This window comes from Miscanthus floridulus, chromosome 8 (assembly GCF_019320115.1).
Source record: "Miscanthus floridulus cultivar M001 chromosome 8, ASM1932011v1, whole genome shotgun sequence".
NCBI lineage: Eukaryota > Viridiplantae > Streptophyta > Magnoliopsida > Poales > Poaceae > Miscanthus > Miscanthus floridulus.
This window is the reverse complement of record NC_089587.1, coordinates 188,184,049-188,195,850: the sequence shown is the minus strand read 5'-3', so window position 1 is coordinate 188,195,850 and position 11,802 is coordinate 188,184,049. Positions and strand designations below refer to the sequence as shown.

Genomic DNA, 11,802 nt, shown 5'->3' with positions numbered 1-11,802 from the left:
ATGTCTGAAGTAAAGCCAGTAATTGATCACGCTCGTGGAGATGGTATGTATCGCTTATATCTCTTTTGGGCGCTTCTTGAGTAGGTCCTATATTTATTGTGTTACTTTTGTATTTTTGTGACATTTGGATGTAATGGTGGGGGGTTACTTTTACGAAATAATCGTGGGATTAATTGGGAATAGGACCTGGCAGGATTGCTGTATAAAAAATGTCATCATTCTGCTTTATGTTGGGATAAATCATAGATGATATTGTATTGTATTCAACAAGTAGTGGATTGTAGTATTATACCTTCTTGTGTTTTCAGATAATGACAAAAAATTATTTGTTCTGCCATTCCTGTTTTTTTTATTGCTTGGTTTATTTTTAAAGTCAAGTTTATCCAGGTACTAACCTTTTAATTTGTATCATTTACATCAAAATACCTTATTCAATGTTTCTCCTCTCAGGATTATCGGTTCAAAGAATCATCTCAGAATTGAAGAAAATTACCAATCCTGTCGAGGAAAAACTTGTGAGTGTCATATACAAAATTTATTTTAGAAATTTGTTCCCTCACACTTATATTGGTGAATGTTATTGGACTGTAGGACCTTTCGATACGATACAATTTGAAAATAAAAAGAAAGGGAAATATATATCCCTACATGTAAAGATGAGCTATCAGTTAGTGCTAATAGAAAATTTATGGTATTATATTCTCCTGAAGGGCCTGAGGAAAAATAATATATGCAATTGATGTTTGTCTTGATTATTGTGTTTGATATTGTGGACTTATCTACAGGGTGCTGATGACAATTCTTCAAGCAGAAAATCTAATGCAACATTATTAAAAATGTTATTAGAGAAGGAGATGTCTAAAGATGCGGAGTCAAAGAGAAGACCTATCATTGCCAGATTAATGGGTCTTGAGGAGGATTTACCTACTAAAGAACCAATTGTACACGTAAGTGACTTGAGTAGAGATTTAAATGCCACAAACAACACCTTACAGGAAAAAGAACGCCATCAGTTCACAATGTTGAAGACACAAAATGACCAATCCTGTCATGAAAAAATTGAATACAATGATGTTTATGAAGTATCTGAAGGACAATCAGGAAATTCACAGAAAGGATGGTGTTTGGAGAACAAGAGTAAGCAATTCGATATTGCACAAGACAAGATCATGGAACCAGAACACTTTGCCATTGAAGAGAAGCTCCTTTGTACAAAGGAGTTACCTGAAGCTCTTGTTTTTCCATGTTCAAATAGAGATTTATTTATTGAATTTCCTGAAGAACATAACCCCACTTTCTCAAGACAGTCAAGTGGGCTTCACGCAAACCGAGCACCGCCACAGACCAAACCCATTACAGTGCTGAAACCAATTAGATCTGTTGATATTAATGGCATAAGACGATCCAAGGCAGAAATTGGTAAGCAAAATGTATTGAAGTTGAGAAGGTTCCATCAGATTCCTAGTTCATGTTGGCCCACAGGATCATCGGCTCAGGTGAGTGAACCACTCACCAGTCTCGTCGAGCACCCGCTAGTGTTGCCGAGCACCCACTAGCCGTGCCGACCACGAACAAGCGTTGTCCGTCCCCACACACTATGGCTAGAGCTAGAAGAAGAAGGGAGAACAGAGCATACACATAGTACAAGACACTAGCATTGGTCGAAGTCCTGTCTGTGAGATGTCAAATCTAAACTCTCTTTACTGAGTTGCCGTGGTAGTCTATTTATACAACTCTATCTATCTAGTCCTAGTACAACACACATGCTGTAACAGAAACTAGATAACATACAGGGCTGGCTCTGCGCCGGCCTCTGCATGTGCCTACAGTGCTGTAGGTGAGCCGTGCGGCGCCTGCACCTACAGCGGCTACAGTATCACAGCAGGGGGCCTTTCGGCGCCGCCTTCTCTTGCTGTGTTCACACAAGGTAGCAATGAATTATCTAACAATCTTCCCCTAATCCTACTGCTAACGTTTGTACCCCCTCCATGCCGATGATCTCCTTCAGCTCCGTGAGTCGAAGACGTCCGAGCGGCTTGGTGAGGACGTCCGCGAGTTGCCGACCAGTTTGGATGAACTCGATGACGATCTACCCTCCATCGACACAGTCCCTGAGGAAGTGGAACTTCACGTCGATGTGTTTACTCCGGTCGTGCAGAACCAGATTCTTCGCGAGGGCGATGGCGGGCTGGTTGTCCACCATCAGTGCTGGTGGATGAGCTTCCACGCCTGTCAGCTCGCCCAGCAGCTGGCATAGCCACACAACTTGGCATGCCGCTGTGGCCGCCGCTATGTACTCAGCCTCGCATGTAGATAGCGCCATCACCTTCTGTTTCAGCGACAGCCATGAAATTGGAGCCGACCCGAGGAAGACAAGCACGCTAGAGGTGCTTCGTCGTCCATCGATGTCCCCCGCCATGTCTGCATCGCTGAACACAGTGAGCTGTAGCCTACTCCCGCTGGTCTTTGAGAAGACGATCCCATGATCCACCGTCCCCTTGACGTAGCGTAGTAGCCGCTTCACCGTAGCCCAGTGATCCTCTCTGGGATCCTCCCTGAAGCGACTGACGTAGCCCACGGCGAACGCAATGTCCGGCCTCGTGTGGACTAGGTAGCGCAGACCGCCGACGATGCTCCATTAGAGTGTTGCATCCACCTTCGCCGCGGTGCTGGCCTTCATCAGCTTCAGCCGCTCCTCCATCGGAGTCACGTATGGCTTGCACTCAGCCATGCTGCTCCTCTCCAACAGCTTGGAGGCATATGCGCTCTGACCGAGCGTGAGTTTCTCCTTCCCCTGCCTCACCTAGATGTCGAGGTAGTAGGAGAGTGCTCCGAGATCGCTCATTCGAAAACAAGCCGCCATCTCGCTCTTGAAGCTGTTGATATCCTCCGTGCGCGCGCTGGTGATGATTAAGTCATCCACACACACGCTGATGACGAGCTCCTCCTTCCCCCCGTCGCCGCGTGTAGAGCGCGTGCTCGATTGCGCACCTCTGAAACCCAAGCTCATCCAGCGTGGCATCAAGCTTGGCGTTCCATGCTCGTGGGGCCTGCCGCAACCCGTAGAGCGCCTTATGCAGTCAGAGCACCCTGTACTCCTCTCCCTTGATGGCGAAACCTAGAGGTTGCCTGATGAAGACCGTCTCTGCTAGCTCACCATTGAGGAAGGCCGATTTAACGTCCAAGTGATGGACGCGCCAGTCCTTTGCTGCTGCCAAAGCTAGTAGCAAACGGACGGACTCCATACGCGCTACTGGCTTAAAGACCTCCTCGAAGTCTATGCCCTCGCGCTGAACAAAGCCTCGGGCGACGAGGTGCGCCTTGTGCTTGACAATGGTGCCGAGTTCGTCTTGTTTGACCTTGTACAGCCACTTCAGGCTGATCGGACAACATCCTAGAGGTGGATCGACGAGTTGCCAAGTCTTGTTTTTCTCAATCGCCTTCATCTCCTCCAGCATCGCCCGTCGCCAGTTTCCATCGTGCTCGGCTAGCGCGAACATGGGTGGTTCCTCTGCACTGATGAGTAGCAGCTCTGCGTCATTGAGCAGCCTGCCCGCTAGACCTGAGGGACCTGTGCCACCGACGATGTCGTCCAGCCTGTGGAACCACACCTCCTCACCTTTGTGGTAGGCGTCCATGAACTCAGTGATGTCACTTGGAGGTGAGGCGGACTCGATCGGTGTCGATGGAGTTCCCTGTTCTGTCGGAGTGCTTGGCACAGCACCTGGAGTGCTCGGCACCCTGGTTGCAGTGCTCGGCGCTACTTCTGGACAGCTCGTCATAACTCCTACAGTGTTCGGCCACACTGTAGGAGTGCCCAGCCTCAGTCTTGGAGTGGTCGGCACCACAGCAAGACATCTTGGCTCCGCCATGGGAGTGCTCGGCACCCGTCTTGGAGTGGTCACCACCACTGTAGAACCTCCCGGCACCACTCCTGCCGTGATTGGCATCCCTCCAGGAGTGCTCGGCACTCCTCCCGGAGTGCTCGGTATCCCTCCCAAAGTGCTCGGTACTACCCCAGGAGTGCTCGGTTCTACCACTGGAGTGCTCGGAGCTCCTCCTGGAGTGCTCGGCACCTCTTCCCCAGCGTCTCCACCACCGTGGATGACCAAGTGCTCGACAATGAAGGTGTTGGTGAAACCGCCAGCTTCCCCCGTGCTTGGACTGCTCTAGTCCCAAGCCGCCTCCTCGTCGAACACGACGTCGTGCGAGACAAGCACCATGTCTCCGCGTGGGTCATAGAGCCAGTATGCCTTGGTACCCTCCGTGTAGCCTAGGAGCACCATGGGTGTGCTCCTGTCCTCTAGCTTGGTGAGGTTCGGCTTCGTCTTCCTGACGTGACCGATGCAGCCGAATGTCTGAAGGAAGGACACTCTCGGCTTGCGCCCATACCAAGCTTCGAACGACGTCTTGCCCGTCAGGGCCTTGGTCGAAGCGCGGTTGAGGATGAACACCGTCGTGGTCACCGCCTCTCCCTAGAACCTTGTCGGCATGCATTTGGCCTTCATCATGGATCGGGCCATGCCGACCACCATCTGGTTCTGTCGCTCCACCACGCCATTCTGTTGTGGCGAGTATGGCGCGGTATGGTGTTGCCCCACACCCTGATCCACGCAGTACGCAGCGAACTCCACCGAAGTGAATTCGTCGCCACGATTAGTCCTCAACACGTGGAGCTTCTTGCCGCTCTCGGCCTCCGCGCGCGTCTTGAACTTCTTGATCGCTACCGTCGCTTCGTCCTTGGTCATTAGGAGTTGCAGCCACATGTAGCCACTGCAATTGTCTATGAGCAGGAGGAAGTACCACCGACCACCGTTTGTAGCAGGTGTGATCGGCCCATCAGAGGTCGTCGTGAACGAGCTCGAGAGCGTCCTTCGCACGATACTTGGCCACCTTTGGGAAAGGTAGCCTTCTCTGCTTCCCGACCAGGCAGCTATCACACAGCTCGCCTCCGTGCTTGATGTGGGGTAGCCCTTGGACCATCTTCTCTAGCTAACCAAGCACATCGAAGCTAAGATGTCCAAACCGGGCATGCCACATCCATGGTTCCTCAGAGTGCCTTGCCGCCAGGCACACCAGCTGCTCTACCTTTAGGTCGAGCAGGTACAATCAGTTCAGGGACCTCTTCACCTTGGCGAGAAGTCGCTGCTCCCGGTCCCTGATCCTAAGGACTTCGTCCTTGATCAGTACCTCGCTACTGCGCTCATCCAGCTGACCAATGCTGATGATGCTGGAACGCAGCTGTGGGATGTAATATACATCCATTAGCGCGTGGTGCTCCCCATTCTAGCACCTAAAGATGATGGTGTCGCGCCCTTGGATAGCCACCCTTGAGCCGTCACCAAACTTCACCGTACCAGTAACATCGTCGTCGAGGTCGGAGAATGATTCCTTGGAGCCCGTCATGTGGTTGCTGGCACCAGAGTCTAGATACCACCGCTGCACCTGGTCGGCGCCCACACGTCCGAGGTGAACTTGGGCGCGTGGTTCGTTGAGGTTGACAGTCTTTAGGGCCTTCCCAGGTCCTTCCACTGTCGTCGCCTCTTCCTTCTCCTCGGCCTCGACGTCGTGCAGTGCACAGAACGTCGCCATCAGGATAGTTGCCTCATCCTCATCATCGGCTTCCGCCAGATGAGCCTGAGCCTTCTTTTCCTGCTTGCGGTTTGGGCACTCCCGTGCCCAATGGCCCATCTTCCCACAACGCCGGTAGGCGTTGGGGTCGACCTGCTTCTTCTCCAAAGAAGCCTTGCTGCGGTGCTCACCATCGCCACCGCGGCTAGAGGAGGCTGCCTTCCTGGAGTTCCTCCGAGCAGCCCACTCCTCTTCCATCAGTAGGAGTTTCTCGCTGTCCTTTGTTGCTGTCACATCCTCCCGCAGATGCCCTGTCACATCCTCAATGGTGAGGGTGGACAAGTCCAGCATCGTCTCTATGGAGAGAGCGATCTGGATGTACTTTGCCGGCACGGAGTGGAGGTACTTGGAGACCGCCTCCTCTTCGTCGATGGTGACGCCGTGGCTCTTCAACTTGCTGATGAGCGTCTGCAGGCGGAGGGAGAAGTCCTCCACCGTTTCACCATCCTTGAACTTGAGGTTGGCGTACTCCTGCTTCAGAAGCTGGGCCGTCACCTTCTTTGCGCGGTCGGAACCGATGAGCATCGCCGCAATAGCCTCCCACGCCTCTTTAGCCGAGCTCTTCGCCCCCAACGGCTCCCTGTACTCCGCCGGTACAGCAGCGAGGATAGCCTCCAATGCTGATATGTCATCCTCCTCATTGTCGGTGCCCTTGTCAACAACATTCTAGAGCTGTCGGGCTCTGAGCTTGACCTTCATGGTCACCGACCACTCTCCATAGTTGGTGCGAGTCAGCGTCGACCAACTGGTGCCGCTGACCTCCTGCACCGTGCGAACAACGACCTCCGGTCGTGGCTGGGCAGCCACAGCAGTGCCATTGCTGTCGCCCATCTCCGAACCGCACGTCATCGCCAGCGGTTAGTCTGGCGACGACGTTTGTACGGCTCTGATACCACTTGTTGGCCCACAGGATCACCGGCTCAGGTGAGTGAACCACTCACCAATCTTGTCGAGCACCCGCTAGTGTTGCCGGGCACCCACTAGCCGTGCCGACCATGAACAAGCGTTGTCTGTCCCCACGCACTATGGCTAGAGCTAGAAGAAGGGAGAACAGAGCATACACACAGTACAAGACATCAGCGTTGGCTGAAGCCCTGTTTGTGAGATGATAAATCTGAACTCTCTTTACTGAGTTGCCGTGATAGTCTATTTATACAACTTTATCCATCTAGTCCTAGTACAGCGCACATGCTGTAACAGTAACTAGATAACATACAGGGCTGACTCTGCGCCGGCCTTTGCATATGCCTACAGTGCTGCAGGTGAGCCGTGTGGCGCCTGCACCTGCAGCGGCTACAGTATCACAGTAGGGGGCCTTTCGGCACCGTCTTCTCTTGTTGTGTTCACACAAGGTAGCAGTGGATTATCTAACAGTTCAAAGCAAGAGATACCTTTCCAGCCAAGTAGAATAGTACTTTTGAGGCCTACCCCAGGGAAGCCTGGTATATCAAAGGCAAAGCTGACCTCCAGGGCAACTTCATTTCAGTTAACTAACCGTAACAGTCTCAGTGGATCATTAGATGATAACCAGGCATCCATAGGATCTGCAGGACTAGCACATGGTATCATGCAGCGCCAGCAAGATGGATGTCACCAAAGAGATGATTCTTTATTATCTTCTGCATACTCAAATGGATATGGGGGACATGAAAGCTCATTCAGTGATTCAGAAGTTGATTATACCAGTGGTTCTGATATCAACTATATTGAAGATGGTGATACCCTCAGTGACTCCGAGGGAAGTAGTCCTCTGTCAAAACATTCATGGAATTACATAAGAAGATATGAAGGTCAATGCTCAAGCTCATCCTTTAGCAAAATCTCCCACTTTTCTGAGTCATCAGTAATCGTGGAGGCCAAAAAACAGCTTTCAGAGCGATGGTCAATGGTTACCTGCAATGAGACGAGTCAAGTGCAACTGTCGAGGAGAAAATGCACGTTAGGTGAGATGCTCTCCATTAAGGAAGCAAAGAAAGATGAGGCCACCACTGGGATGTTTTCTGTTTCCAGTAACCAGTCATGTGACCTGGAAAATGAACTGACTACACGTTCTACAAATGTAACTACTTCTAGAAAGAATGATGACAATGGGGAGAGATCTTCTAGGAAATTGCCAAGATCAAAATCTGTTCCAGTGATTTCATCCACGTCTGATAACATGGTGGTGAATGTGCAAGCTTCAAATCCTGAGAGCTGCAAACTGAAAGTGGCTGTTGTGTCAAATAAAGGAAAATCAGCTTTCAAGGGAAGAGTTTCGGATTTTTTCTTGTCTAAAAGTAAAAAGCCAAGAAGGCAGGTGTCCACTTATCACCCATCTGAGTACTTTGCTGAGAGGCTTGAAGGTTGTATTATTCATAGTAGACAGGATTGCAATCATGAAATGGATGCCATTGAGAAAGCGATGCATTGTGAGGACAGATTTGATAGTTTTCCAACACGAATATCAGCTAGCACATCAGATGTAAGCATTTCTCGAATATCATGAAAGTTTAATACTCCCTCCGTTCCAAATTATAAGACGTTTTGACTTTTATAGATACATTGCTTTTACTATGTATCTAGACAGTGTATATCTAAGTGTATAACAAAAACTACATATCTAGAAAAGCCAAAATGTCTTATTATTTGGAACAGAGGGAGTACAATGTTATATTCTTCTGTTCTTGCATAAGAAACATACCACATTGTTGGAGTGCCTTTTCTGTTGAGTTTCTTATCGCTACCTGTTTATTCCTGCATAAGAACTATATCACTGCATTCCAAACTTCTTGGCCTCAAAACAACTGATTAGAAATTGCATTACAGAGAACAACTTCTGGTGCTTCTGTATCATTGGACAGTTCAACCAGAAACCTGGATAAACTAGGAGTAAATAAATGCCTAAATAGTAACCATGATCAACCAAGCCCTACCTCAGTTCTTGATGCACCCTCTGAAGATAGCAGTTGTAATGAACCTGAAACACCTGGAATAACTACTTCCAAGAATGCAAGTAAGTCTTGTTTTTCTGTATCAAATCTCTCCATTACTCATTCTTGTTTTGTATGTTCATTGCTTCTGACTTATTCTCTGAAGCAGTATCAAGATCTTCAGCAATTGAAACTGTTGCCCGTTTCTTATCGTGGGATGACACTGCCTCAGAGTCACAGTCACTTTGTATCCCAAGGGCGAGTTCTCGTCTCCCTGATGTAGATGATGATGAGTCAGAATGCCATGTCCTTGTGCAAAATATAATGTCATCTGCTGGATTAGGCACTTCACAATCACGTATGGTTTTCACCGGTTGGCATTTACCTGACCACCCTCTTGACCCGGTACTGTGCAACAAAGTATCGGAGCTGCAGGAGAAAAGTTCATACAGAAGGCTTCTTTTTGACTGCGTGAATGTTGCTCTAATCGAGATCGGCGAGAACACCTTACTGAGCGCATTCCCATGGAGTAAAAGACACTCCAGGACATGGAGGGGCACCTCATCTCCTGATTTGGGTGTAGAAGTCTGGAGTATCCTGAAGGACTGGATATATGGGGCACGGATGTTTGTGGTGAGCAAGAGAGATAATGCTGGGATCATATTGGACAGAATTGTGAAGCAGGAGGTCGAAGCAAGAGGGTGGGTGAAACTGATGATGGCGCAGGTGATTGACATCACTGAGGAGCTCGAGGGGGGAGTAATGGAAGAGCTGGTTGAAGAAGCGGTGCTGGATTTTTACAGTTTGTTTTCAATGATGAGATATCGATTGTAACTGGCAAAACTTTCCAGGGAGCAGCTGGTTTGTGTATGCTCTTGTTTTGCAGCTACTCCGGTCGTTCGTCGCCGTATCCCCCTGATTCTCTTTCTAGCTGGTTCTACTTCTTGTTGTATTACGAAGTTCTATAAACTTCTGGTAGATGAGAACATGGTAATTGTGCAGTTCATGAGAAGTTTTGTTGGCAAAATGAAGTGAGCCAAACTTTCCATGGTGGGATCTGCTGTTTGTGCATTTTCACATTGTTCTTTCGTTGTTAATGAGCAAGAACAGTAAAAGCTTTGCCAGCTTAAGTGCTGTGGAGCATATATTATCCCATTGAGCATATATTTAGGCGCATAGTAAAGAGTAAAAACTACTTATATCTAATAAAAGACAAAACGACTTACGATTTGGAACGAAGGGAGTACGCGAGTACGCATGATGATGAATATCCGAAGACAATTATTGTCTATAATTAGTCAATATCAAGTATTTACAAATCTTTTAGCAATGTTTACGAATTATGTATGCATTTTTATTTTGCTGTATATAATATATTTGCATATCCCTGTATCATTGTTTTTGAGAAAAAAAATGGCGTATCAGTATTGGCACATCGCGTGTCCGTACGGAGTATCTGGGTTTTGATGAGTTCTGAAAGTACATAGTAAAGCTGCGCTAGAATATTCCTCTGGCTAGTATGAGAATGTAGGCTACTCCCACCGTCCAAAAAAGCTTATAAATGTCACATTTCAAGGCCAAATTAGTGAAAGTGTGAAATTACACATGTGTCCCTCTTATATCTTCTCCCCACGAACCAAAGCTCAAAAGCAATTGAACTATCTAGAGTATTTCTTGATTTTTCAATTGCATGTGGTGCCTTTTTATTAGTGGGCCCTACCTGGAAAGCTCATCTCCAACCCACGTTTACATTTATTTTGAGACAAGATTCAACCACATTCTTTTTGGGATGGAGGGTGTAGGACATATGGACAAATGCGGCCCATATTCAATTTGCAAGGCCACTGAAGTACTGAACTCGTAATTGATCAATAATGGGTGCACAAACAGGCTTCCAATTCCCACTTGGAATATGTATAATATAACCTAGTACATTTGAAGAAATGCAGACCCTTTTCAACTTGCAAAGATGTAGAGCCCATAATCGTCCAAAGAAGAGTCAAATCAGTGCCACTTTTCCAATGCTTACATTACATGCAGCCTGCCGATGGAAGTAGGAGGTTTCCATGCCGATGAAAGAAACCGGCCCAGATGGCTCCGGTGCAGAAAGCGGCAGCGGCGTCCGGGGCCTCCGGGGGCGGGGAGGCTGCAGAAGTGGAACTGAGAACAACGGCCGCTGGAGAAGAGAAGGAAACGAGGACTAGAGGAGACATTACCCTTTTTCTGGATCCCTGCAGGCTTTTGGGCCACAACCTGCTGGAGACCTGTGATCTTTGTTTGGGCTGGGCTGAACTGGACTGGTGCTGTTGCAGGTGTACTAGTGTATATTATCTATATATGTTTGGCCATATTGGCCTATCCCTATCCCTAATTAAAAAGAATCTCCACGTTAATTTTCATGATCTAGAAATACTAGGTTAATTAGAGAAAATAAAATTAAAGTATTCCTACCGCCGGTATTATGCAAAAAGTTAGCTGAAAATACGATTATACCTATCACGTTATTACCCACTCATGCCGTTAATAGGAAAAATATGAATGCGACCAAAGAAAGAGAAAAATATATATAAAGCCAAACACATATGTACATCATGCTTACTGCATTTACAACTTTGAAACTTAAATGAAATAATATATGATAAAATACATTGATCGAAAAAATAAATGATAAAATACAAAAAGAGATATAAATCCAATCCAAGAGGATAATGATCTATCTCTATTGTGAAAAATGCAAGAGTTTGCTTTTGTGGGTCTATCTATTATCCCCCTCACAATAGAGGAAGGGCAAAATGTGTTGACACTTTTTGGATACTACACATGGTGGTGTTAAGTGGTAATTGACATTAGATTGTGTATCCTAGCAGATGACAAGATGAATATAACAAAACAAGGCATCTCCATTTGCATTTATTACAAGTGATATTGATGAAACCACAATCGAACCTAAGGAGACATGCATTTTGTTTCTGTTTTAGGCTTGAGCCTATAGCCTCAGGCAAAAGGGAAAAAGGTAATCCACACAGTGAGAAGTAGCACACGATCTCTAGCATGATAAGAAATGACAATGAAGGCATCAAGCAGTGAGCATAAGATAAAGATTGAATGGTAAAAGAGGATATAGCCCGCGGTTCCATATATCGAGTTGGCATATGCTAAATATAGGATCAAGGGATAGCTTTGAAAATGATGATGATGGACCACCTATACTTCAATAAAAACATTGATGAAGTCATATATTTGATAGTATATGTTAAGTTGT

The 11,802-nt window shown here is 47.4% G+C and overlaps 1 protein-coding gene across 1 annotated transcript; it reads left to right on the top strand.

Annotated features, from left to right (window-relative positions):
• LOC136474319 (uncharacterized) lies at window positions 1-9,589 on the top strand. The gene is made up of 6 exons (XM_066471911.1): window positions 1-43; window positions 451-515; window positions 786-1,464; window positions 6,984-8,092; window positions 8,437-8,623; window positions 8,710-9,589. Exons 1-6 carry the CDS (start codon window positions 1-3, stop codon window positions 9,372-9,374), a joined length of 2,748 nt encoding a protein of 915 aa, XP_066328008.1. The 3' UTR covers window positions 9,375-9,589.
• Window positions 9,590-11,802: the final 2,213 nt, after the last annotated feature.

What these genes read in the sequence shown, in the direction of transcription:
- LOC136474319 (XM_066471911.1), top strand. Translation starts at nt 1, where the DNA reads ATGTCTGAAGTAAAGCCAGTAATTGATCACGCTCGTGGAGATG. An exon ending in TGATCACGCTCGTGGAGATG is followed by an intron (nt 44 to 450) that starts GTATGTATCGCT and finishes TTCTCCTCTCAG; the next exon opens with GATTATCGGTTCAAAGAATC. An exon ending in ATCCTGTCGAGGAAAAACTT is followed by an intron (nt 516 to 785) that starts GTGAGTGTCATA and finishes ACTTATCTACAG; the next exon opens with GGTGCTGATGACAATTCTTC.